Consider the following 27,130-nt stretch of genomic DNA (forward strand, 5'->3'; position numbering starts at 1 on the left):
ATGCTTGGAGTTGTAGTTTTGCAACAGCTGGATGTTTCCCCCCCCCCCCCCCCCCTCCGCCCAATGTGAATGGACAGGGTACACTCACATGGGCGGAGGTTTACAGGGAGTGCTGCAAGATTGAGATGCAGCAAACTCGCTGTCAACCCCCGTGTTGTGACTGTACCCTAAAAACACTACACTACACTACACTTAAATAAAATAAGTAAAAAACACTATATATACACATACCGCTACACAGCCCCCCTTCCTCCCCAATAAATATGAACAACGTCTGGCACGGCACTGTTTCCAAAATGGAGCCTCCAGCTGTTGCAAAACAACAAATCCCAGTATTGCCGGACAGCCATTGACTGTCCAGGCATGTTGGGAATTTTGCAACAGCTGGAGGCACCCTGTTTGGGAAACACTGGCATAGAATACCCCTATGTCCACCCCTATGCGAAACCCTAATTTAGGCCTCAAATGCGCATGGCGCTCTCACTTTGGAGCCCTGTCGTATTTCAAGGCAACATTTTAGGGTCACATATGGGGTATCGCCGTACTTGAGAGAAATTGCCTTACAGATTTTGGGGGGCTTTTTATCCTTTTACCCATTATGAAAAGGAACAGTTGGAGTCTACACCAGTATGTTAGTGTATAAAAATAAAATTATTTACACTGACGTGCAGGTGTTGCCGCATACTTTACATTTTCACAAGAGGTAAATGGGAAAAAATATCCCCATTTTTTGGGACCCAATTAAGCCAGAGTACGGAGATATCACATATGTGGGCGCAAAGTGCTCTGCAGGCGCACAACAAGGCCCATAAGGTAGAGTGCACCATGTACATTTGAGGTGATTTGCACAGGGGTGTCACAGATGTTAAATGAAGAATAAGGACATTGGTATAATTGATGTGTTATAATTGGGTGCAAAAAGTGGTATTATTGTGAGATTAAAACTCTACATAATGAAGAAAAAAATTCTAAAACTAATAACGAGGTCACACTTACTGTTTAGGTGCAGATACGCTGCAGACAAAGCTCCTACTAAATAGAGCTGCGGTGTAAATTTATGCTCTGAGGAGAATTCTAAATTTTAACGCAATTCAAGAAAGTAGCTGCACAAGAATGATAAATTTAACGCAGCTGAGCCAAATTTAGACAACAGGCAGAGGGGTAAAAAACTTCTATTATACACTGGAAATGATACATGTCCCCCAATGACACCAAAAAAACGCAATAACTCACAAAGAAATAGGTTTGCGTTCACATTTCAAAACTCACCAGTTAACAAAATACTGGAAAGGGCAATAAGAAGAAACTGGTACATACCGTAATAGAAACAGACGAAGATCTTAAAGAAATTGCAGAAAATAAACCCCTGATATCCTACAGAAAAACCAAAACTATAGGTGATATAGTAAAAAAAAAAAATTTCAAAACAACCATAAAGAAAAAAAGAGAATAACAGACTGGCTAAGGCTGGGTTCACACCACGCTTTGTTAAATACGGCTCCCGTATACGGCTGGGAGGAGGGGGGGCGGGGCTTAATCGCGGCGCCCGCACTCAGCCGTATTCGGGAACCGTATTTAATGTATGTCTATGAGCCAACCGGAGTGAACCGCAGCCTCCGGTCGGCTGCTTTTTCGGCCGTATGCGGTTTCCCGACCGCAGGCAAAAACGTGGTCGACCACGTTTTTGCCTGCGGTCGGGAAACCGCATACGGCCGAAAACGAAGCCGACCGGAGGCTGCGGTTCACTCCGGTCGGCTCATAGACATACATTAAATACGGTTCCCGAATACGGCTGAGTGCGGGCGCCGCGATTAAGCCCCGCCCCCCTCCTCCCAGTCGTATACGGGAGCCGTATTTAACAAAACGTGGTGTGAACCCAGCCTAAGGCTGGGTTCACATCATGTTTTTGCCATACTGTTTTCAATCCGTTTTTCTAAAGAAAACCGTATGGCAAAAAAATGGATGGAACAGTATGGAAAAAAGTAAACCGTATGCGTTTTTAAACAGTATACTGTTTTTAAAAGTGCATACAGTTCCGTCAGTTTTTATAGAAAAAAAAACATGCGTTTTTGAAAATGTTGTACATTTTTAATAGGAGGGGTCTTGGGTGGGGACCGGAGTCAAAACCGTGGTTGACCACGATTTTGTCTCCGGTTTAAAAACTGTAATGCAACCACATACGTTTTTTTAACATGGACCTCAATGGGAAACGCACATGTATACGGTTCCATACGGGAAAAAGTATACGTTTTTACTTTGCACATGTGCATTTGAATCCGAAAGTCCGCACCCAAGACCCCTCCCATTAAAAATGGACAAAATTTTCAAAAACTTATGGGTTTTTTTTCTATAAAAACTGACGGAACTGTATGCACTTTTAAAAACAGTATACTGTTTAAAAACGCATGCGGTTTACTTTAGAAAAACGGATTGAAAACAGTATGGCAAAAACGTGATGTGAACCCAGCCTAACAGATCAAGTACCAGTAGGGAATTTTCAATGTAGGAACTGCAACTTCTGCAAATACAATTTAGGTTTGAGAACATTCAGAATTGGTCCAGTCACTCATACCGTTCAAGAGCTCATCACATGTAAATCTAAAAATATCATCTACGTCATCTTCTGTCCGTGTGGCTTCTACTATATTGGGAAGACGATCAGACAATTGTGTGCTAGAATTAGGGAACATTTTTATTCTCTACGCACCAACAAAGGTGCCCCTAGATTTATTTCCCATATAGTGGAGGCACACGGAGGAAGCCATGAGTCTTTACGTTTCGCTGACATAGAAAAAGTTACTGCTAAACCAGGAATTAAGTCGGACAAAAACCTATTGAGAAGAGAGACACTCTGGATCATAGCCACTGAGGCAACAGGAGTCCTTGAACTCAATTATAAAGTGGATGTCTCAGTATGCTTCTAATAGGTGGATGTCATCTGGTTTTCAGGTCTGAACTACGAGCTAGATCGCTGTAGGAGCAAGTTAGAAATAGCAACATCCCTCTCTTTTACGTCACAAGGTGTAGGAGTTGGTGATTGGTGTAGGTAATCACTCACCTGTATAAAAGATGACACATTCCGGTTCAGAGACAGGCCTGTCGAAGCACTAATCAGTGCGAAACATCGGTGTCGCCTCTCTGTGATACCCCCCCCCGGTTACCATCTGCTGTCCTCCCTATGATATGTATCAGGCTGTGAGTATGTGCAATAAATCTTGCTGAACTGGAAATACCGGTGAGTGCCGACTGAACATATAGACAACCCTGATGCATTTTGGAAACAAGTTCTGTGGACTGATGAGGTTAAAATTGAACTTTTTGGCCGGAATGAGCAAAGGTACATTTGGAGAAGAAGGGGAACAGACTTTAATGAGAAGAACCTCTGTCCAACTGTTAAGCATGGGGGTGGATCAATCATGCTTTGGGGTTGTATTGCAGCCAGTGGCACAGGGAACATCTCACGAGTAGAAGGAAAAATTGATTCAATAAAATTTCAGCAAATTTTGGATGCTAACTTGATGCCATTTGTGAAAAAGCTGAAGTTAAAGAGAGGATGGCTTCTACAAATGGATAATGATCCTAAACACACCTCAAAATCCACGGAGGATTACATCAAGAGGCGTAAACTGAAGGTTTTGCTATGGCCTTCACAATCTCCTGACCTCAACATAATTGAAAATCTATGGATAGACCTTAAAAGAGCAGTGCGTGACAGACTGCCCAGAAATCTCAAAGAACTGGAAGACTTTTGTAAGGAATTACCTCAAACAAGAATTGAAAGACTCTTGGCTGGCTACAAAAAGCGTTTACAAGCTGGGATACTTGTCAAACGGGGCAGTACAAGATATGAACTCTGCAGGGTAACCAAACCTTTGCAGACGCCATTTTTTTGTTTTCTTTTATTTTGAAAGTGTAAATGATGGAAATAAAATCTAACTTTTGTTGACATATTATAAGAATGTCTAATCTGTAATTTGATGCCTTTTGGAGATTTTTCCATCTTTCCTTGGCCTTTTTATGCACATTAATAGACATTTTTACCTGGGGTGCCCACATTTTTGATCCCCACTGTATATGTTTATCCCAGACATGTTTACATTCAGTTACTGTGAATATACCAACCACAACTACTGGACATTTGTTCCAAGCATCTACAGCATCTACTACTCTTTTATTAAAATAATATTTTCTCACAATGCATCTTCCCCCTAAATAGCCTCTGATTGTGTCCCCTTGTTCTTGTGTTTCACTTCTTCAGTGTTGTCACATGAAAAGATACAATAAAATATTTACAAAAATGTGAGGGATGTACTTACTTAGGCTGGGTTCACACTAAGTTTTGTCCCATACGGGACCGCATACGCCAGGGGCAGCTGAACACTTGCGCTCCCGCATGCCTCGTATGCGATCCCGAATGTAATTCATTTCAATGAGCCGACCAGAGTGAAACGCTGACTCCGGTTGGCAAATTTTTGCCCCGTATGCGGTTTTCCACCGGACCTGAAATCGTAGTCGACCACGATTTTAGGTGTGGTGGGAAAACTGCATACGGGGAAAAAATGAGCCAACCGGAGTCAGCGTTTAACTCCGGTCGGCTCATTGAAATGAATTACATACAGGACCGCATACGAAGGCATACGGGAGCGCAAGTGTTCAGCTGCCCCTGGCGTATGCGGTCCCGTATGGGACAAAACTTAGTGTGAAACCAGCCTAAGTAAGTACATCCCTCACATTTTTGTAAATATTTTATTGTATCTTTTCATGTGACAACACTGAATGGTCCGAATTTTTCATGGGTTTGATTTCGCAGACTTGCGTGGGACGCAAGTCTGCACCTCACGCCGGCGCTCAGGGTGTATGGAGCGGGCTCCTGACTCGAGCCCGCTCCATACTCGGCGGCCCCCGGCTGATTTCAGATGCTGGGGGCCGTGGCTAATAGCCCCTGTGGAGGTAGCCGGAGGGCTTACAACTGCATCCATCGCTGCCCCCATAGATCTGCATTTGATTGAGCCTGCCTTGAGCAGGTTCAATCAAATGAACACAGATCAAATGGAGTTCAATAGAACTGCATTGATGTATGAGGAATCTAAATGATTCCTCCTAAAAATGTGTATTAAAAAAAAAGTTTAGTAAAAGTTTAAAAACACCCATTAACCCCTTCCATATTAGAGGTACGTTCGCACGGGCAGATTTATTTGCAGGTTTCCCGGCTGTGTATTTGAAAGGGGGCGGTCTCTTCTCTGCTGTCCGCAGCAGATTTTCCGCGGCGGAATTTCCGCTGCGGAAAATCTGCCGCAGACCCTTCTGACTTCAATGGGGTTTGCGGCGGATTTTCCGAAGCGTAAATTTCGCCTCGGAAAACCTGCTGCGGACAGCTGAGAAAAGCCCGCCCCCTTTCAAATGCGCAGCGTGAAACCCGCAATTAAATCCGCCTGTGTGAACGTACCCTAAAAGTTAATATCACCCCCCTTTTCCATATAAAAATATGTAAACATAATAAAAATAAACATATTTGGTATTGGCGCGTGCATAATTGACTGAACTGTTAAAAAATAAAATTTTATATCCTGTACGGTAAAGGGCGTTAACGTAAAAAAAAAAAAAAAAATCACAATTGCTTTTTATGTTTATAACATCATATCCCAGAAGAAATGATACCGATACAAACAGCATATTACGGCCCCAAAAATGAGCCCTCATAAAGCCCAGTATACGGAAAAATAAAAATATTATAGGGGTCAGGGATTTTCTTTTATTAATTAAAAAGATTAAAATATATATATATATATATATATATTAAAATGTGACGGAAACTAAAATTTGGTATTCGTGTAATCAGGCCGACGTAAAGTATCAAAATAATATGTAAATTTGACCACAAGGTGAATGGTGAAAAAAAAGAAAACCTCAAAATTTGCATTTTTTTTTTCCAAGTTTCCCTCACAAATAATTTTTTTTGTTTCAGAGCATAAGTTATGGAAAAATGAAAGGTGTCATTACAAAGTATACTTCCCCGCAAAAAACAAGCCTCATATGGGTCTGTAGATGGAAAAATAAGAGTTATGGCTGTTATAAGGCGAGGAGGAAAAAATGAAAGTGCAGAAACTAATAAAGACCTTATTTTCGTACTATATTGGTTAAATTATTTTATCTATCAGGACAAGTGGATTTTATTGAGGGACAAGTAGATTGCGTTCCGCTTTAGTCCCTTGGACAAGTAGTTTTTTTTAAAATTTCCACACCCCTGCTATATGTATTGATGCGGTTTGTTTGTAGGTGTATATTAATATCATCTACATAATAGTAGTCAATATATATAATGAAGAGTAATGGTTTTAGTCATTATAACAAACATCTTCAACTAATAGTAAAACTATTGTAACTATATAGAATACATGCATCGCATGAGATCATTTACAAAATAACAGACACCTATCGTGAGTGTAGATATCATAACACTGCATGGACTTACCTATGTGTAGCCGATACCTTGACACGCAAACATTTGTCCAATGCCAGACAACCACAATGAAAACGAGGCGTGGATACACACGTCCCTATACCCCGTGACCTGGCTCTTCACGGCCGCTAAGATGGAATGCATCTCACGTATAGTCCAGGTGTGTTACCGGACATACGTCAGATGCAATATATTTATATATGAATGATGCTCCTATATGAACTGTGATATCTATACAAGAGTTCATGAGATGGTTTCAAAATTGCACCACAAAACTGCACTGTGCAATTGCACCCTTAGTTCACACTGAGTAAATCAAGAGGAATTCACGCTGAAAAAATTATGTGCAGAAAAAAGCATTTTCTATTGATGTGGAATTCGTGCGGAATTACGTGCGGAAATGGGGGAGAAAGATGGGAAGGGTTTTTCAGCCATTTCCGCGCGAAAACAATGTCGGGCGGAATTTTTTTTTTACCATTGACTTCTATTGATTTCTGCTAGCGGATTCCACTTGAAGAATGAACATGCTCTTTCTTCAAGCGGAAAGGAATTCAGCGTCGGAATTCCGCTAGCAGACTTTCCGATGTGTGAACAGGACAGCGGAAATAACATTAAAGTCAATGGGCAGAGGAGATGTGCATTAATTTTGAGCGGAGAATTCAAGAGGAATTACTCGAGTAAATTCCTCTTGAATTACTCAGTGTGAATGCACCCTTACGCTAAGTTTCTACTTTCGGCATTTTTTCACTCTTTTTTTTTTTTTATTTTTTTGGCATTTTTTAGCTCCTTGGCGATTTTCCAAAATCGCAGCATGTTGAGCCACTGGCTATGGGAGTGAAAAAACGCCAAGAAAAACGATATGTGGGTTTTAACTTTGGCATTTTTTGCCGGTGGTTTTTATTCTTTTTTTGGACTTTAGCAATCCAAAAAAGTGATGGAGATACCTTTTTTAATAAAATTTAATAGGGTACCATTAAAAAAAATAATGAAAATACAGTAGTGAAGGAAAAAATTGTATCTAACAAAATTTATCTTTTTTATAACAAAATTTTTATTAATTTTTAAAACAGGGATCAATTTATGTGGGCGGGTGGGGACCTAAAAATGTACCCGACAATAAAAATGAAGTGTGTGTGTTTTTCACATGTTTCTTTATTATTTAAATTTTTTTAGGTAGTACTACTACTCCCAGCATGGAACACACTGTTCCATGATGGGAGTAGTAGTACCTGTACTTATAGACATCGCCCATTGCGATCCTCCTGTATAATGTATAGATGCAGCCAGCCGCTCTTCTATGGTCCCCTGCTCTGACGTGTATATATACACCTATTCATATTTCCCACAGAGAGCTGTGATTGGCCAGATGGTTCCAACCAATCACAACTCTGCGGGAAATATGAATAGGTGTATATATACGTCAGTGCAGGGGACCATAGAAGAGCAGCCGGCTGCATCTATACATTATACAGGAGGATCACAGTGGGTGTCAGGAGTGATACCCGCTGTGATCTTTCCTTAACTGCAAGTACTACTACTCCCAACATGGAGCACACTCTGCTCAATGCTGGGAGCTGTAGTACCTGCATTAATAGACAGATCGCAGCAGGTGTCAGAAGTTACACTCGCTGCGATCTGTCTATTAATGCAGATACCACAGCTCCCAGCATGGAGCAGAGTGTGCTCCATGTTGGGAGTAGTAGTACTTGCAGTTAAGGAAAGATCACAGCGGGTATCACTACTAACACCCGATGCGGTCTTCCTGTCTATAGCAGAGATGCAGAGCGGCTTTCTCCTGCGCTCGCATCTCTGCAGTATACTCCGGCCAGTGATATGAATAGTACATCACTCATTCATTCATTTCCTTCAGAGAGCAGTGATTGGCTGCAACCATCCGGCCAATCACCACCCTGGGTGGAAAATATGAATGAGTGATGTTCTATTCACATCACTGGCCGAAGTATAGTGCAGAGATGTGAGCTCTGTATAGAGCTGCTTGCATCTCTGCTATATTATGGAGGATCGCATCGGGCGATATGTCTATTAGTACAGGTACTACTACTCCCATCATGGAACAGTCTGTTCCATGCTGGGAGTAGTAGTACTACCTAAAAAATGTAAAAAATAGAGAAAAGTGAAACACACACTTTATTAAAAATGTATTACATTTTATTTATACATTTTTTCAGGCATTTTTTTAACCCAAACTGTAAAGGACTGTGCTTTCCTTATAGTAGACAATTGTATTCCCTTTATACTAATTGTTCTGGGGGGGAAAATAACTCTGCATTGTGGCATTTTTCTGTTAAGCGCGGTTCACTACAGAATTTCCTTGCTGAATTCCCTCTACCTCTCTCTGTAAAAATCATGGCACACAAATCATTTAAGACAAATTCAAGCAGAATTAATGTGGAAATTCTGCCTGGGATCGTTGTAAAATAAAATCACCATTGATGTCAATAGAAGGTCCTGATGAGGATTATTTTCAGCGAGGAAGTTCTGTAGTGTGAACCCAGCTTTATTCCTCCTGGAAATGCATAAATAAAACACTCTGGACAATAATTCTGGGTGGAAATTGGGATGGGTACAAAATAAGGAATGCGATGTAGTTACAAAGTTAGACTCTGGTCATACCATGATACACTGCATTACAGGTATATGTTAGATCACATGACAAATACCTCACTGAAAGACAGTAAGAGTATATTCAGCAAGAAAAATGTCCTTACGGAATTGCTCTATGGATCTGGATCCTCTCTGCTCCATGGCAAATGGAATAGAAATTATGCTGATTAGGCACTTATTTTGTGCAGAATTTGCAGCAGAAATAAGCACCATAGTTCCATTAACTTATGGGCTTTTACTACCAGATTCCGGTGGTAGATTGAACATGGTCACTCTTCCACCGGATTTTGGATCCTTGTCTGTAATTCTGACATGGAATGGAAATTCCAATGTGTGAACACATCAGAAGAAAACTCATTGAGGGCAATGAGAGTTTGATGCAACGCAGATTACGTTTTGATTTTCTGTAGTGTAAAAAAGCCGTAAAAGCATCCAGTGGGGGTATATATCTAATGGGCTGCCATTAAAAAGTAGAAGTATCTAAGCTACATAAATTGTTTTTACTTTACACCTTTGTACTGGACATCTAGTTTGCTCCAATATTTCATAAAGTGACACTCTTTCAGCCTCTTTTTGGAGAACACACCACGGCTTAAAGTGTTGTTAAAGGGGTATTCAAGGCCAAAACTTTTTTTTTTATATATATCAACTGGCTCTGGAAAGTTAAACAGATTTGTAAATTACTTCTATTAAAAAATCGTAATCCTTCCAATAGTTATTAGCTTCTGAAGTTGAGTTGTTGTTTTCTGTCTAACTGCTCTCTGATGACTCACGTCTCGGGAGCTGTGCAGTTCCTATGGGGATATTCTCCCATCATGCACAGCTCCCGGGACGTGACATCATCATTGAGCAGTTAGACAGAAAACTTCAGAAGCTAATAACTATTGGAAGGATTAAGATTTTTTTAATAGAAGTAATTTACAAATCTGTTAACTTTCCGGAGCCAGTTGATATATATAAAAAAAAAGTTTTGCCTGGAATACCCCTTTAACAGTCATAAGGTGGACTTACACACTGAAATCGTCTGAACATAGAATTTTGCTGCCATTTAAAGGGGTAATCCTGAGGATTTTTTTTTTTTTATTATTAACTGGTGCCAGAAAGTTATACAGATTTGTAAATTTCTTTTATTTAAAAATCTTAATCCTTCCAGCACTTATTAGCTGCTGTATGCTCCAGAGGAAGTTGTGTAGTTCTTTCCAGTCTGACCACATTGCTCTCTGCTGCCCCTTCCGTCCATGTAAGGAACTGTCTCTCCTTTAATGCTTTCCAGCCCGAATTCACGTCTTATGAAATTGATCATTGCACAGAACACAGATGTATTATTACAAGTCAGCAAACAGTCGCCGCCATAATAAAATGAAGCAAATACATCAGAACTATTCAGCATCATTTATTTTCTTTCTTCTCATCTGTAGTGTTGCTGTCTGCTTGTACTGCTTTCTGCTCATATCGATACTGTTCAAAAAGGGGCTTATAGATATATATACCACCACCAACTCCTAACAGCAGTGCCAAAAAGAGCTGGCCAAAAGGCAGTCTGTGATTCATTCTCCGTATGACAAGCTTATCTTCTGCGCCAAAAGAAAAAACTTGTTCTTTAAATTCTGATCACCTAAGAAGTAGGAAAAATATAAAAGTCAATGTTAGTTTATGGTTGTAAAAAAGAGCATACTGTATGAAAACTAAGACCTTGTGCAGACAGCCATAATGTGGCCACTTATAAGACAACATGGCCTGAATGAGGCCTAAGGGTTTACTGTAGAATCTTGTTGAACGTACTGCAAAATAATGCTTAGCTCCCAAACGTGTCCATAGATCCCTATGGGTGTCATGTACACCAGAAGAGTACCCCATTGCATTTCCTTAGTGAGAAGAAAATGAATAAATTCTGTACGTGACATTGGACCTTGGGTATAAGTCTGACAGTGCCTAAAGGGATTGCTTTGGGATAGACAATGGTGAAATATTACTAGGATGTCTAATCGCTGGGACTCCTCCGCGCAGTAGACATAGGAAAGCATGCAGCACTGCTACTGCATTATATATATATATATATATATATATATATATATACACTCAATGAGGGGAATTTATGAAATCTGTACTTGCTTCTTTTTGATTTTAGAGCAAAAAAGTAGCGGTGAAAGTGCAGTCCGTGCGCCAAATTTATCAAATGGCGCAGACATTGATGAGTGACCTAGAACTGCTCTGGTTAAATGATGCTGAGTAGTGGAAGACTGTGCAAAAATTGCATTAAATGTTGCAAGGACCTTAAAGGGGTACTCCGCTGCTCAGCGTTTGGAACAAACTGTTCCGAACGCTGGAGGTGGGAGCTCATGAAGTCATAGACCCGCCCCCTTAATGACATCACGCCCCGCCCCCTCAATGCAAGTCTATGGGAGGGGGTGTAACAGATTTCATTGCGATGGTCCCGATCAGCTCCGCTAAGCACACAACCTTTAAGCCACACCCTTTTTGCTACCCTTTTCGTGCATCGTTCTGGTTTGCAAATCACACCCACTCCCACAAAGTCACGTCACCTGAGGACAGGATATGGGGAAAGGATATGTGGATGGTATTTGAGGACGGGATATGACGATGGGATGAGATATGAGGAAAGGATAAAGGATGGGATATGAGGACGGGATAAAGGATGGGATATGAGGACGGGATAAAGGATGGGATATGAGGACGGGATAAAGGATGGGATATGAGGACGGGATAAAGGATGGGATATGAGGACGGGATAAAGGATGGGATATGAGGACGGGATAAAGGATGGGATATGAGGACGGGATAAAGGATGGGATATGAGGACGGGATAAAGGATGGGATATGAGGACAGGATAAAGGATGGGATATGAGGACAGGATAAAGGATGGGATGCGATATGAGGTTGGGATATGAGGACAGGATAAAGGATGGGATATGAGGATGGGATAAAGGATGGGATATGAGGACGGGATAAAGGATAGGATATGAGGACGGGATATGAGGACAGAATAAAGGATGGGATATGAGGACAGGATAAAGGATGGGATATGAGGACAGGATAAAGGATGGGATATGAGGACAGGATAAAGGATGGGATGCGATATGAGGTTGGGATATGAGGACAGGATAAAGGATGGGATATGAGGTCGGGATGTGATATGGGGACAGGATAAAGGATGGGATATGAGGTCGGGATGTGATATGGGGACAGGATAAAGGATGTGATATGAGGACAGTATAAAGGATGGGATATGAGGCCGGGATGTGATATGAGGACAGGATAAAGGATGTGATATGAGGACAGTATAAAGGATGGGATATGAGGCCGGGATGTGATATGAGGACAGGATAAAGGATGGGATATGAGGCCGGGATGTGATATGGGGACGGGATAAAGGATGGGATATGAGGTCGGGATGTAATATGGGGACAGGATAAAGGATGGGATATGAGGTCGGGATGTCATATGGGGACGGGATAAAGGATGGGATATGAGGCCGGGATGTGATATGGGGACGGGATAAAGGATGGGATATGAGGTCGGGATGTAATATGGGGACAGGATAAAGGATGGGATATGAGGTCGGGATGTCATATGGGGACGGGATATGAGGACAAAAGCTTCCTCCTTTGTTGCTTTTTCTAACCACAAGGATTAGGTAGGAAGAATCGTGTAATGCCGAGTAATAATGCAGGACACATGCAGGCAGTAAATGAATGGAGAGGTATATGTAATTACAGAAACAGTCACTCATTGGGGTGATTTATTAGTAGTGAAGTAAAACAAAACCTATATGAATTGGGTATCTTTGTACTTGTATTGAACCATAGTCCAAAGATAATGGGGGGGGGGGGGGGGGATTTACCAAAACCAGTTGCCCCTGAGTAAAAACACAATGCCCAAAAGTTGCTAAATGTTCCCCCCCCCCCCCCCCCAATTTTCCCCCACAAAAATATATATTTTTGTTTCCTCATACATTCTATGGTAAAATGAAAGGTGTCATCACAAAGTACAAATGGTCCCGGATAAAACAATCCCTCATATGGCGATGTGGATGAAATAATAAACGTTATGGCCCCTAAAAGGTGAAGAGGAAAATATTTTAATTGTCTGTGGCCTCAAGGGGTTAAAATCTGCACTGTGGGACAATGTGTGTGTGAATTACAGGCTGTTGTTTTTTTTTTTGTCTTTTCAAAATTGCGTTAAAAAAATTCTTCTAATTTCATTTAGAACTTGGCTGGATATTCCGGCTGGGCCCTTCCAGACATATTGTAGTCCCCGCTCATAGATACACAGGCACAGCTCCTTCCTACCTCCGCCGATCACATGTAGTGCACACTTGGCAGATGAATCCCGGTGACCTTCGCCTCTCTCATCTACAATGCTTCCTATGTACATGTATGTTATCTCCGGGAGCGGCCATATTGCCGGTGATCACGTTACCCGCTGTACTGCCGTAAAGCCGCGCGCTGGTAGACCGCCATTTTGTTGAAGCCCGTCTTGATGACCATGTTTCCAAGGATTTGACCGATGTTGTGGACAGGGTTGGCATCCCGGCTTACCTGAGAAAGTGACAGCGGGGCGTGGTGTGCTATGACAATAGAGGGGGCACCGCCATGGAGGTGATTAGGAGCCGGGCACTCGGGAGACCGGGCACAGCGGGCACCGTGCAGCTCCGGAAGAGGAGGTCAAAACTGTACAGTAAGGAGGGCGAGGAGGAGGCGGCCAAAACAGGTATGAATGGGAAGCTGCTGCCATGGTGTCCTATGTCCCTCCTCACATCATAGTGTGCATGGAAGGAAACGCAGCTTGCGAAGGTTCTGTTCACACTGGAGTCATGGTTTTCATCTTTCTGGTTACTTGTTGCCTATGATAGAACAGCACAGTCTGCGGTTATACTCTAACCCAGTGTTTTCCAACCAGGGTGCCTCCAGCTGTTGAAAAACTACAACTCCCAGCATGCCCAGACAGTGTGAACGTACTGTAAGGGTCCATTCACATGGGTGGATTTCGTGCAGATTTAGCTACCATTAACTTCGATAGGTCTGCAGAAAATCCCCAAATCTGACACAATTGCCGATTTTCTACAGACCTTTTAAAGTCAATGTTAGAAAAATCTCTTGCGGATTATCTGCAGCAAATATGTTGAAGAAAACCCACATGAAATCCACCTGTGTGAACGGACTCTGAGGCAGTGTTTTCCACCAAGGGTGCCTCCAGCTGTTGCAGAACAACAAATTACAGCATGCCCGGAAACCAAAGGCTGTATTTTTGCAACAGCTGGAAGCACCCTGGTGTGGAAAAACAGTGCTCTCTGCTGACATCTCTGTCCATTTTAGGAACCGTGCATAGCAGATGTATGCTAAGGGCAGCATGGTGGCTCAGTGGTTAGTACTGCTGCCTTGCAGTGCTGGGGAATTGGGTTCAAATTCCACTAAGGACAACAATAAATAAAGCGTTATTATTATTATTATTATTATAACGTCAGCAGAGAGCACTGTGCTCGTGATGTCATCAGAGAGCATTCCAAAAAGAAAATAATTTCCTCTGTAGTATTCAGCAGCTAATAAGTACAGGAAGGATTAAGATTTTTTTAATAGAAGTAATTTACAAACATGTTTAACTTTCTGCCACCAGTTGATTTAAAAGGAAAAAAAAAAGGTTTTCACCGGAGTACCCCTTTAAATTAAGCGTGCGGGTCTTATCCATGTCATTGCCCGATGCATGAATAGTTAAGATATCCGGGGGTGAGGGAAACGAGAAAGTAACAAATGAATATTTGAAAGAACAGCCGACCACTGTAAACCACCGAACCCAAACCAGTTAATGGAAACAGAATCAGATGGGAAAGAAAGATAAACAGCAGAATGCCATTCAGTTCTCTTCCGAGCCCACTTAATAATGGAATGACCCAAAATCCAAATCTGCCTCCTCCTGGAAACTAAAAGAGAAAACAATTTAAGAAACAAGCAAGTGAGGTCTGACATAAATTTTAAAGGAAAACTGTCAGCTTGCTCCCCCCGCACTAACCGGCGGTACTGGCTGGTAGTTCGGGGGGCGCTGATCAGTTTGATGCTTACCGTGCCCGGATCCACCCGCCGTTCGGCTGTCATCTTCTATTTTCGGTATATGCTAATTAGGTGCTAACTGGCACTCTCATCAATATTCCTCCCCTCTCTCTTCATTACAGAGCGGGAGAGGCGGAGGGAGGGGAGGAATATTGATGAGCTGGACGGTGGGGCGGATCCGGACATGGTAAGCATCAAACTGATCAGCGCCCTCCACACTACCAGCCAGTACCACTGGTTAGTGCAGGGGGGGCAAGCTGACAGTTTCCCTTTAAATCTATGTGAATCCCAACGACCAATCTTGATGGCTTCATCATTCAAGCCCCATTTAGCAGCCTCGGTGGCAGCACCGATCCTGAAAGAGTGGGCTGAAAACTTAAAACCAGCTAAATCACAAACATCCAGCCATTTTTGTAAAACCGAATTGAACTGAAAACGCGACAAGCTGCAACCATCCTCGTGGATTAAAAAAGAAGACTCAAGGCTGGGATGAAAAGATAAGTAATGCAAAACAGCAGCCACCGGACAAAAGTTGTAACCAATCAGCGGGTGAATGGTTAAAACCCTACCCCCGGCCATCTGATCCATCTTGGATCTACGGATAATCAGCGATAAAGAGCCGTCCAAAAACTGAACATCCTGAAAAAGGAGAGCAGATGAGGATGATCTATTAGCAGAAACAAACTCTGACAAACGCAGAGCCCCAAAAAGGGCCAACAAAAAGGAAGCCATCCAGTGCTGAAAAACTTATCCCCTATCCTAAGCATAGGGGCTAAGTTTCAGATCGCAGGGGGTCCGACTGCTGGGGCCCCCCGGTGATCTCCTGTACAGGGCCTCAGCAGTCTGCGGGAAGGGGTGTGTTGACCATCGCATGAAGCAGCGGCTGACACGCCCCCTCAATACAACTCTATGGCAGAGCCAGAGCGCTGCCTTCGGCAATCTCCGGCTCTGCCATAGCGATGTATTGAGGGGGAGTGTCAGCCGCCGCTTCATGCGGTGGTCGACACCCGCTATCTGGCCAGCGAGCCGGGGCCCCGTACAGGAGATCGCGGGGGGCCCAGCGGTCGGACCCCTTGTGATCTGAAACTTATCCCCTTATCCTTAGGATAGGGGATATGTTTTTCAGCACTGGACTACCCCTTTAAAGAGAGCTTCTTAAAATGGAGAGAAACACACCGAAGAAAGAGAGGACACTTAGGAGGAAAGAAGCTGAAAAAAATAGGACAATGGGAATCAACACGATCCTGGGTCCGCCTACAACCTTTTTGCTAAAGTTGGACGTGAAAATGAAAATAAATTTTTTTTTCACTAAAATGCTGGTGTTACCCCAAATTTTCCATTTTCACAAGGGGTAATAGGAAGAAAAAGCCCCCCAAATTTGTATCACAATTTCTTCTGAGTATGGAAATACCCCATATGTGGATGTAAAGTGCTCTGCGGGCGAACTACAGGGCTCAGAAGAGAAGGATAATGGAAGAAGGCAGAAAAAGGACCCTTGAAGACGGCGCTGCTAGCTCTGGTATGAAGGATGAAGCGAAGCCAAGGATTCTGGAAAAGTCCTCAGCAGGACATTTTATTGTACAAAAATAAAAAATAGATAGGATGACTCGTTTCGGGAGGATCCCTCCCTTCCTCAGATAAGGATGGCATCCAAGTTGCAGCGGGAAACTTACTGTAAACCCCCGCACGTGTGATTGTACCCTGTACATTCACATGGGGGGGGGCACAAACCTCCAGCTGTTGCAAAACTACAACTCTCAGCCTGCATTGACTGGCCGTGCATGGTGGGAGTTGTACTTTTTCAACAGCTGGAGGCACACTGGTTGGAAAACCTTAAGTTGGATTCTGTTACCTAACTCTGTATTTTCCAACTAGTGTGCCTCCAGCTGTAGCAAAAGTACAACTCCCACCATGCACGGCCAGTCAGTGCATGCTGAGAGTTGTAGTTTTGCAACAGCTGGAGGTTTGTGCCCCCCCCCCAACTATAACTCCCAGCATGTACTGATAGCCGAAGGGCATGCTGGGAGTTGTAATTGTGCAACAGCTGGAGGCACACAACTACAACTCCCAGCATGCAGAGACAGCTGTTTGCTGTTCGTGCATGCTGGGAGTTGTAGTTTTGCAAGATTTGGAGGGCCACGGTTTAGAGACCACTGCACAGTGATCTCCTAACTGTGGCCCTCCAGCTGTTGCAAAGCTAAAAATCCCAGCATGCCAAGACAGAAAGCGGCTATCTGGGCATGTTGGGAGTTGTAGTTTTGCAAGATCTGGAACGATAACCCCCGCCCCCGATCTGCTATTAGTCAGTCACTTCTGACAACCAATAGTAGGGATAGGAGGGGTGGCACCCCTGCCACCTTACTCCTATCCCTTCAGGGTGATCGGAGCTGTCTTGGACAACCCTGATCATCCTTATTTTCCGGGTCACCGGAGACCTGTATGACCCGGAATCGCCGCAGATCGCTGGTCTGAATTGACCCTCAGGACCCCCCCCCCCCCAGGCGTTGGCTCGGGATGCCTGCTGAACGATTTCAGCAGGCATCCTGCTCCGTTCACCGCCTGGTTACCGGCGGTGAACGGAAACGCTGAGGGCGTACAGGTAAGCCCTTGGTCCTCAAGTGCCAGGATGCGAGGGTGTACCTGTACGCCCTTGCTTCTGGTGAGGTTAATGCCCTCTCCACACAATAGGCCATCAATAGCTGATTCCCGGGGGGCCAATAGCCAGCATCCCCAACGATAAGCTGTTCTGCACAGCTCCAGTGCCTGAATGTAAACAACATATGGGAGCTAGAAGCCTCAGCCCTGTATGTTGTTTAGTGGTCTTGCTGGGTTGCTATAAACATTAGTCTTTTGATCCCAGCAAAATCACTGGGTTCGGAGTGTTTATTGGATATGTTAGGGCACCTTAAAGGGGTACTCCGCCCCTAGACATCTTATCCCCTATCCAAAGGATAGGGGATAAGATGTCAGATCGCCGGGGTCCCGCTGCTGGGGACCCCGGGGATCGCTGCTGCAGCACCCCGCTATCATTACTGCGCAGAGCGAGTTCGCTCTGCACGTAATGACGGGCAATACAGGGGCCGGAGCATCGTTACGTCACTGCTCCACCCCTCGTTACGTCACAGCCCGCCCCTGTCAATACAAGTCTATGGGAGGGGGCGTGGCGGTCATCACGCCCCCTGCCATAGACTTGCATTAAGGGGACGGGCCGTGATGTCATGAGGGGCGGAGCCATGACGTCACACTGCTCCGGCCCCTGTATCGCCTGTCATTACGCACAGAGCGAACTCGCTCTGCGCAGTAATGATAGCGGGGTGCCGCAGTGGCGATCCCCGGGGTCCCCAGCAGCGGGACCGCGGCGAGCTAACATCGTATCCCCTATCCTTTGGATAGGGGATAAGATGTCTAGGGGCGGAGTACCCATTTAAAGGAAATCTGTTATCAGTGTCCCCTGTCGGTACAGACAGGTAGTGCAGGTGACACCGATGACAACCATACTTACCTTGTCCTGTTCCATTCTCCTTTTCTCCCGCTAGTTTCCTCTGTTGTTTGCATCCGGGGCCGACTTGGGGAATGACGGAGCTTCATGACGTCACCGCTGCAGCTTCTCTGCTGGGTCCTGCTGCTAGCAGACAGCAGTGGTGACGTCACAAAGTTCCACCCATATTCTAAGTCCGCCCCGGAACACAAACAACGGAGTAAGATTGTGGGAGATCAGAGCACAGAATGGGACCAGGTAAGTATGGTTGTCAGCAGTGTCACCTGCACTACCTGTCTGTACCCGACAGAGGAAGGGTGCGTGTCCCTCCCTTGTGGTGGTGGGAGATGCTGCTGCAGGACTGGTTAGTCCCAATAGGTATGGGGACCCCTAGTGGTGGGGATTTCAGGAGCCGTTTTTTTTTTTTTATTAAATGGACACTGTCATTAAAGTTTTTTTTTTTTTTGCATATGATACAGCAGATAAAATAAATAAGATTTGTAATTTACTCACTATAAAACGGCCACTAATTTCATGGCCTTATAAATTTGGCCACTAAGGGTCTCCCTTCTGGTCCAGACCACATTCTGTCTGCTCAAAAGCACAGACTTTGGTCTCTGCTGGACTGGCAGGAGACCAAACTCTGGAAGTGCTGTCTGGCCATAGGAAGTGAAAAAAAGGAAATTTTTTTACATGGAGTAAATTACAAATCTTATTTATTTTACCTGCTCTATCATGCAAAAATTTTCACCAGTAACAAAATATAAAAAGTTTTTGGATCTGACAGTGCCCATTTAAAGGGTACCTGTAAAGTTGAACTCCCACCTATTATTCAGATCAGAGAGATGCATTCCACACTGCACTTTAAGTTGCCAAGGCAACCATTTGATGCCCAGTTTATGGTTTACATATATGTATTTTTACGGTATATTTCCTTCTAACTGGGTTGGGCTGTCATAGCATCTTCAGTCACATATTTGATCAGTCTTGTTACTATTAGGGCAGTGCTGAGTCTAGGTAGTTCGGACAGCTCCATCATATAACTGGCATCCCAGTGATCATCAGTTGTATATGGTGAATCAGATAAGGGCTCCTTCGCATTGCCGCCATGCTCCGCCAAAGGGAGTCCATCAGAAGGATAGGGGGGTTGAGCGGAGACATGAATAGTGCATGTCCTTTGTTTTTCTCCTCTTAACTGCTGTAAAATACCAGAAACCCAACAGACCCCATTTAAGTCAGTGGGATCTGTAGGGATCGGGCAGTGTCAGTTGTGCTTCAACCCATTTAGTGTCCATTCAGTGCAAAAAAAAGGTTACGGTTCATAGCACAGTGTCAGTGTGAACCTAGCCTAAGACAGGATAGTTACATAATACACCCTGATGATTCCTTCAGGTATTGTCATGTATTTGGCTGTGACTGACATCTCTTCTATTGTTCCCACAGGCCTCTTCGGAGAAAATGTCTACTTTGTCTTGTTCACTGTGGCCTTTCGGATTGTGAATTGCGGTTTGGTCCAGACCAGCTTTGTCCCGGATGAATACTGGCAGTCTCTTGAAGTTGCACATAATATGACTTTCAGATATCCTTTACTATCATAGCAGAATATTATCAGATCAGCTGATGAACATTATTCTATTTTTACCTTGCTAGCACATTACTCCACAACAACTCACTTGTACTTTGAACTGGTGCTTAAATGTTGGCATCAATTGTATCCATTGTAGGGAAAGGATTGAGATATATTTTGTTTTAAAGAGTAGTTCAACCCAAGGAAATAATACTGTCTGGTTGGCATAGTCAGCAGCTTACCCTATACTTATCTGAGATTTGTTATAGCCAGGATTTTCTCTTCCATCATCTATGAAGATATTACGCTGAACATCTATAGGGGAAGTGCTGTAGATGTGAATTCACAATGTATTTAACTTAACAATGATAATTATGGCTATTTAACATGGGAGTGGCACCAAGGTCTGAGGGGGTTCACATACCCCCTGCTGTTTGCCATTGTTTATAAAGCTTTACATTGGATGGGCAAGGATGATGTCTCCTTTCTGGTAAGTGTACCACACCTCTTCATGAAAAAGAAATACACTATTTAGGATTGTTAGAAACCTTTCCTTTTGCTAAAGTCATGGGCTGGGTGGTCTGGATCACGGTAGGGCTCTTCCATGCTTCTTCACCTTCTGTATGTGCTGAGCTTGTCACACACAGAAAGGGGTCGGACAGGAGGAGAGCTCACACCCAAGAAAGTTTTCTGTATTGCTGCAACGCTGTGTGTGAACAGTCTGTGTAATAAGAAAGTTTCCAATCAGGAAGAGGAATGGGATGGAGCGATGCAGGGAGATGAAATCAGTAGGTGGGACAACCCCTTTAAAGGGAACCTCTGGTTACATTTATGGTGCCCTAGCCTTGGGCATGCATTAGTGACAGGTGCCCTGTCATATTAAGCCATGTTTTATTCTACAGTGTTGCAGTGTTTTAATTAAAACAGCTCTCTGGGAAAATCCCCACAACTGTAATCTGGATAAGATAAAAAGCTGCGCAGGTAATTTTTATACCTGTGACTTTACTGTCAAGATAACAGCCCCCTCAGTCCAGCTTTTACATTTTGTGACTGTGCATCAGACTTGCCAATTCCCAAGTAATTCGCACTATTTATTTCTATGACAGTGTCTCCTGGCAGTGACTACAGTCTACATAGAAAGTGACTACAGTCTACATAGAAAGTGACTACAGTCTACAAAGTGACTACAGTCTACATAGAAAGTGACTACAGTCTACATAGAAATAGTGACTACAGTCTACATAGAAAGTGACTACAGTCTACATAGAAAGTGACTACAGTCTACATAGAAAGTGACTACAGTCTACATAGAAAGTGACTACAGTCTACATAGAAAGTGACTACAGTCTACATAGAAAGTGACTACAGTCTACATAGAAAGTGACTACAGTCTACATAGAAAGTGACTACAGTCTACATAGAAAGTGACTACAGTCTACATAGAAAGTGACTACAGTCTACATAGAAAGTGACTACAGTCTACATAGAAATAGTGACTACAGTCTACATAGAAATAGTGACTACAGTCTACATAGAAATAGTGACTACAGTCTACATAGAAATAGTGACTACAGTCTACATAGAAATAGTGACTACAGTCTACATAGAAATAGTGACTACAGTCTACATAGAAATAGTGACTACAGTCTACATAGAAATAGTGACTACAGTCTACATAGAAATAGTGACTACAGTCTACATAGAAATAGTGACTACAGTCTACATAGAAATAGTGACTACAGTCTACATAGAAATAGTGACTACAGTCTACATAGAAATAGTGACTACAGTCTACATAGAAATAGTGACTACAGTCTACATAGAAATAGTGACTACAGTCTACATAGAAATAGTGACTACAGTCTACATAGAAATAGTGACTACAGTCTACATAGAAATAGTGACTACAGTCTACATAGTGAACACTGGGATTTGCTATGTCTGCAGATTTTATAATTGACTTGTAATGTAATGCAATGTGATGTATTATTGTTGATTCCTCTGAAGACTCTGCAGACTTGTATGTGAACACTCCCAAATATCCCAGTAAAAGACATTTAGTACATCCCACAGGTCCTCCGCTATACCAAATGGTAAGCATGTGACGTGATGTAGCTTTCTTATTTATTCCTCATCAGAGTACCTGTGAGGATATTCAGGACATAATCCTCTTCTGTACATACAATATAACTTTTTTGAGTGAGAGGCTGCTGCATTTTCTCCAGAGGTATATATGAGAAAGTTGTATCTCCTCTGCATTGTAACCATAGAAGTTAATTTCTGAGGGCAGCGTTTTCATTCACCACACCTACATGAAGTTCCTATAAGGTGCACACCTGTGGTACCCAGCATAAACATTTACATGGCCTCCGAGCTTATGTAGATTTCTGTGACCTTTTTAGTTGGAAATCAGGTGTGAAGTTGGATGTGAGGAAGGTACCTCTCCTATGCACACCCTCTCCATGTGAAGCAGCATGGCTTAGTAGATGCCCCACATAGAATTTTAGTACTGTATTGTCTTGAACATATTACCCTCTCAGAATGAGAACATATATGAGCTGTGTCTTGTTTATGCTAATATGCTATGTATATTTTTTTCTGCAGATTTGGCTTCCCAGACTGATCCAGGCCGTGTTCTCCAGCATTGCAGATGTAAAACTCTATAGTTTTGTGAGGCGCATGGAAAATTCAGATGTGGCAAAATGGGTGGTATGTATTAGTATATTAAAGGAGACATCCAGTGGTGAAAAACTTATCCTAAGGATAGGGGATAAGTTTCAGATTGTGGGGGGGTCCAACAGCTGGGGCTCCCCGCGATCTTCTGTACGGGGCCCCGACAGCCCACGGGAAGAGCGCGTGTTGACCACCGCACGAAGTGGCGGCTGACACGCCCCCTCAATACAACTCTATGGCAGAGCCGGAGCGCTGCCTTCAGCAATCTCCGGCTCTTCCATAGAGTAGTATTGAGGGGGCGTGTTGGCCGCTGCTTCGTGCGGTGGTCAACACGCGCTATCTGGCCTGCGAGGCAGAGCCCCGTACAGAGAGATCGCGGGGGGCCCCAGCGGTCGGACCCCCCGCAATCTGAAACTTATTCCCTATCCTTAGGATAGGAGATACGTTTTTCACCACTGGACTACCCGTTTAATGGGGTACTCCGCTGTTCAGCGTTTGGAACAAACTGTTCCGAACGCTGGAGCCTGCATCGGGAGCTCGTGACGTCGTAGCCTCTCCCCCCTCATGACGTCACACCCCGCCCCCTCAATGCAAGTCTATGGGAGGGGGTGTGACAGCCATCACGCCCCCTCCCATAGACTTGCATTGAGGGGGTGGGGTGTGACGTCATGAGGGGAGGGGCTATGACATCACGAGCTTCACGACAGTTTGTTCCAAACGCTGAGCAGCGGAGAACCCTTTTAAAGCTTTCAAGTTTCACATATATCTGGCTCAGTAAACTTTGCCACAACCGATGGCAAAGTGTATTCGTAGTCTATGGGTCCGACAGCCAGTTATTTCTGAAGGCTGGTCGGGGGAATGCTCCAAGAGGCCATCCCCTGTCTGGCCTTCCAATTGAGGCGTTGTATGAAACTGAATATTCCTATTCAAATGAATGGGATCAGTTCATTTATCAGCTTTTCTACTAAGCCAGATTACCACATACTGTATATTAGAAGGGGGCCCAAGAACATGGTTTCCGTTTTGTTTGTTTGAAGCTGACCTTGTGTACACTGCAGTATTCTGTCTGTCAAAAATACTGAAAACATGATAGTATGTCCTTTATAAGTAGGATCTGTCCGCATTTATTGTCATCGGTCATATCTCTGAGACTTTATTCACACAAACATATTGTTGTGGTGTTTTTTTTCTGGCCTGTAAAACATGCCATAATTATTGTATGACATTTTTTATGCATTTCATATAGAAAAGTCTTTGGAAAAACTCCAGAAATAAAGGGCATACCTAGAACATGCTCTATTTTGAAAAATCTGCCAAGAACCCAAAAAGTATACAAGAAGTAACGGAAATGCCACAAACAAACAACCTTTTTTTATAGTGCATTGAATATTTCACAACAGACTATTGCTTTTATTGTATATACCGTATTTTTCGCCCTATAGGACGCACCGGCATATAAGACGCACCCAATTTATAGGTGCAAAATCTAAAAATATAAAGATTCTGAACCCAACAGTGGTCTTCAAGCTGCGGACCTCCAGATGTTGCAAAACTACAACTCCCAGTATGCCCGGACAGCCGTTGGCTGTCCGGGCATGCTGGGAGTTGTAGTTTTGCAACATCTGGAGGTCCGCAGGTTGAAGACCACTGGTATAGGAGGTAGTACTCACGTGTCCCTGCCGCTCCGGACCTGTCACCGTCCCCGTGGTGTCCCCGACGCTCCGGACTTCTTCTTCCCCGGGATCCACGCTCTCCGTCGCCGTCATCACATCGCTAAGCACGCCGCTCCTATTGGATGACGGCGTGCGCGACGACGTGATGACGTCGAAGGAGAGCGCAGGGGATCCCGACACGGAGAAGACACCGAGGAGGCAGGTAAGGTCCCTCCCGGTGTCCTGTAAGCTGTTCAGGACGCCGCGATTTCACCACGGCGGTCCCGAACAGCCCGACTGAGCAGCCGGGTTAGTGTTATTTTCGCTTCAGACCCGGCGGTCAGCTTTTATCGCTGCGTCTGAAGGGTTAAGTTTCACATATATCTGGCTCAGTAAACTTTGCCACAACCGATGGCAAAGTGTATTCGTAGTCTATGGGTCCGACAGCCAGTTATTTCTGAAGGCTGGTCGGGGGAATGCTCCAAGAGGCCATCCCCTGTCTGGCCTTCCAATTGAGGCGTTGTATGAAACTGAATATTCCTATTCAAATGAATGGGATCAGTTCATTTATCAGCTTTTCTACTAAGCCAGATTACCACATACTGTATATTAGAAGGGGGCCCAAGAACATGGTTTCCGTTTTGTTTGTTTGAAGCTGACCTTGTGTACACTGCAGTATTCTGTCTGTCAAAAATACTGAAAACATGATAGTATGTCCTTTATAAGTAGGATCTGTCCGCATTTATTGTCATCGGTCATATCTCTGAGACTTTATTCACACAAACATATTGTTGTGGTGTTTTTTTTCTGGCCTGTAAAACATGCCATAATTATTGTATGACATTTTTTATGCATTTCATATAGAAAAGTCTTTGGAAAAACTCCAGAAATAAAGGGCATACCTAGAACATGCTCTATTTTGAAAAATCTGCCAAGAACCCAAAAAGTATACAAGAAGTAACGGAAATGCCACAAACAAACAACCTTTTTTTATAGTGCATTGAATATTTCACAACAGACTATTGCTTTTATTGTATATACCGTATTTTTCGCCCTATAGGACGCACCGGCATATAAGACGCACCCAATTTATAGGTGCAAAATCTAAAAATATAAAGATTCTGAACCCAACAGTGGTCTTCAAGCTGCGGACCTCCAGATGTTGCAAAACTACAACTCCCAGTATGCCCGGACAGCCGTTGGCTGTCCGGGCATGCTGGGAGTTGTAGTTTTGCAACATCTGGAGGTCCGCAGGTTGAAGACCACTGGTATAGGAGGTAGTACTCACGTGTCCCTGCCGCTCCGGACCTGTCACCGTCCCCGTGGTGTCCCCGACGCTCCGGACTTCTTCTTCCCCGGGATCCACGCTCTCCGTCGCCGTCATCACATCGCTAAGCACGCCGCTCCTATTGGATGACGGCGTGCGCGACGACGTGATGACGTCGAAGGAGAGCGCAGGGGATCCCGACACGGAGAAGACACCGAGGAGGCAGGTAAGGTCCCTCCCGGTGTCCTGTAAGCTGTTCAGGACGCCGCGATTTCACCACGGCGGTCCCGAACAGCCCGACTGAGCAGCCGGGTTAGTGTTATTTTCGCTTCAGACCCGGCGGTCAGCTTTTATCGCTGCGTCTGAAGGGTTAAGACAGGGCATCACCGCGATCGGTGATGTCCTGTATTAGCAGCAGGTCCCGGCCATTGATGGCCGCAGGTATTCGCCGTATAAGACGCACCAACGCCCGCACTCAGCCATATTCGGGAACCGTATTTAATGTATGTCTATGAGCCGACCGGAGTGAACCGCAGCCTCCGCTCGGCTGCTTTTTCGGCCGTATGCGGTTTCCCCACGTTTTTGCCTGCGGTCGGGAAACCGCATACGGCCGAAAACGAAGCCGACCGGAGGCTGCGGTTCACTCCGGTTGGCTCATAGACATACATTAAATACGGTTCCCGAATACGGCGGAGTGCGGGCGCCGCGATTAAGCCCCCCCCCCCCTCCTCCCAGCCGTATACGGGAACTGTATTTAACAAAACGTGGTGTGAACCCAGCCTAACAGGGTTTCAGACAAAGAACAGCGAGTGTGAGAAAGAGACGGGAAGAGTGGTCTGGGATCCCTATATTTTCCCAAGGTACTTGGTTTCAGGGACCAATGTGTATGATGACAATCTCTGTACAGCTCTGTGGAATATGTTGGTGCTATAAATAAAGGAATTGTTATTATAAGCTGGATGATGTTAGTATTTGTATTGTTGCAGTACTTCAGTCAGCTTTGCTCCTGGTTCACATGGTACTGCTCCTCCAGAACCCTAACAAACACCATGGAAACAGTACTTGGCACTCTGGCGTTGCATTACTACCCACTGGAAGGTTCATCCACAAAGAACAGGTGAGACATCTTTATAGTCGGCTGGAAATACTAGTGAGGAGCAGCAGGGGCCATATTCAAATTCACAATATTTCACGAATATATTGACAATTAATCGTCCTATGTTTGCGAAATTCGCATATTCACTATGTTCATTCACTTTTTTTTTCCATGCGAAAATTCGCGTGTGTGAAAAAATAATAAACTGAAATTTGCATGAAAAATTTGCATAAACATTTGCATGTG

General features: G+C 44.0%; 2 protein-coding genes across 3 annotated transcripts in view; one reads left to right on the plus strand and one right to left on the minus strand.

Annotated features, from left to right (window-relative positions):
- Positions 1–10,127: 10,127 nt before the first annotated feature.
- On the minus strand, positions 10,128–13,783 carry PIGBOS1 (PIGB opposite strand 1). Of its 2 annotated transcripts, none has more exons than XM_056572373.1 (2): positions 13,646–13,783; positions 10,128–10,700 (listed from the first exon to the last, which is right to left on the minus strand). In XM_056572373.1, exon 2 carries the CDS (start codon positions 10,634–10,636, stop codon positions 10,475–10,477), a length of 162 nt encoding a protein of 53 aa, XP_056428348.1. In that variant the 5' UTR covers positions 10,637–10,700; positions 13,646–13,783; the 3' UTR covers positions 10,128–10,474. The 2 variants fall into 2 exon arrangements, with proteins under 2 accessions (XP_056428348.1, XP_056428347.1); XM_056572372.1 differs by lacking the exon at positions 13,646–13,783 and adding an exon at positions 13,397–13,576 and having other exon boundaries at positions 10,132–10,700.
- Positions 13,646–27,130, plus strand: part of PIGB (phosphatidylinositol glycan anchor biosynthesis class B) — a 33,930-nt gene continuing 20,445 nt past the window's right edge. Inside the window, exons 1-5 of the mRNA XM_056572365.1 lie at positions 13,646–13,817; positions 20,073–20,208; positions 20,569–20,686; positions 22,801–22,905; positions 26,775–26,905. Of these exons, the coding sequence (XP_056428340.1) occupies positions 13,700–13,817; positions 20,073–20,208; positions 20,569–20,686; positions 22,801–22,905; positions 26,775–26,905 (608 nt within the window). The 5' untranslated portion in view covers positions 13,646–13,699. The remainder of the gene's footprint in view (positions 13,818–20,072; positions 20,209–20,568; positions 20,687–22,800; positions 22,906–26,774; positions 26,906–27,130) is intronic.

Source organism: Hyla sarda, chromosome 4 (genome assembly GCF_029499605.1).
Source record: "Hyla sarda isolate aHylSar1 chromosome 4, aHylSar1.hap1, whole genome shotgun sequence".
Classification (NCBI taxonomy): domain Eukaryota; kingdom Metazoa; phylum Chordata; class Amphibia; order Anura; family Hylidae; genus Hyla; species Hyla sarda.

Coding starts and splice junctions, on each gene's coding strand:
- PIGBOS1 (XM_056572373.1), bottom strand. CDS start 10,636: ATGAATCACAGACTGCCTTTTGGCCAGCTCTTTTTGGCACTGCTGTTA.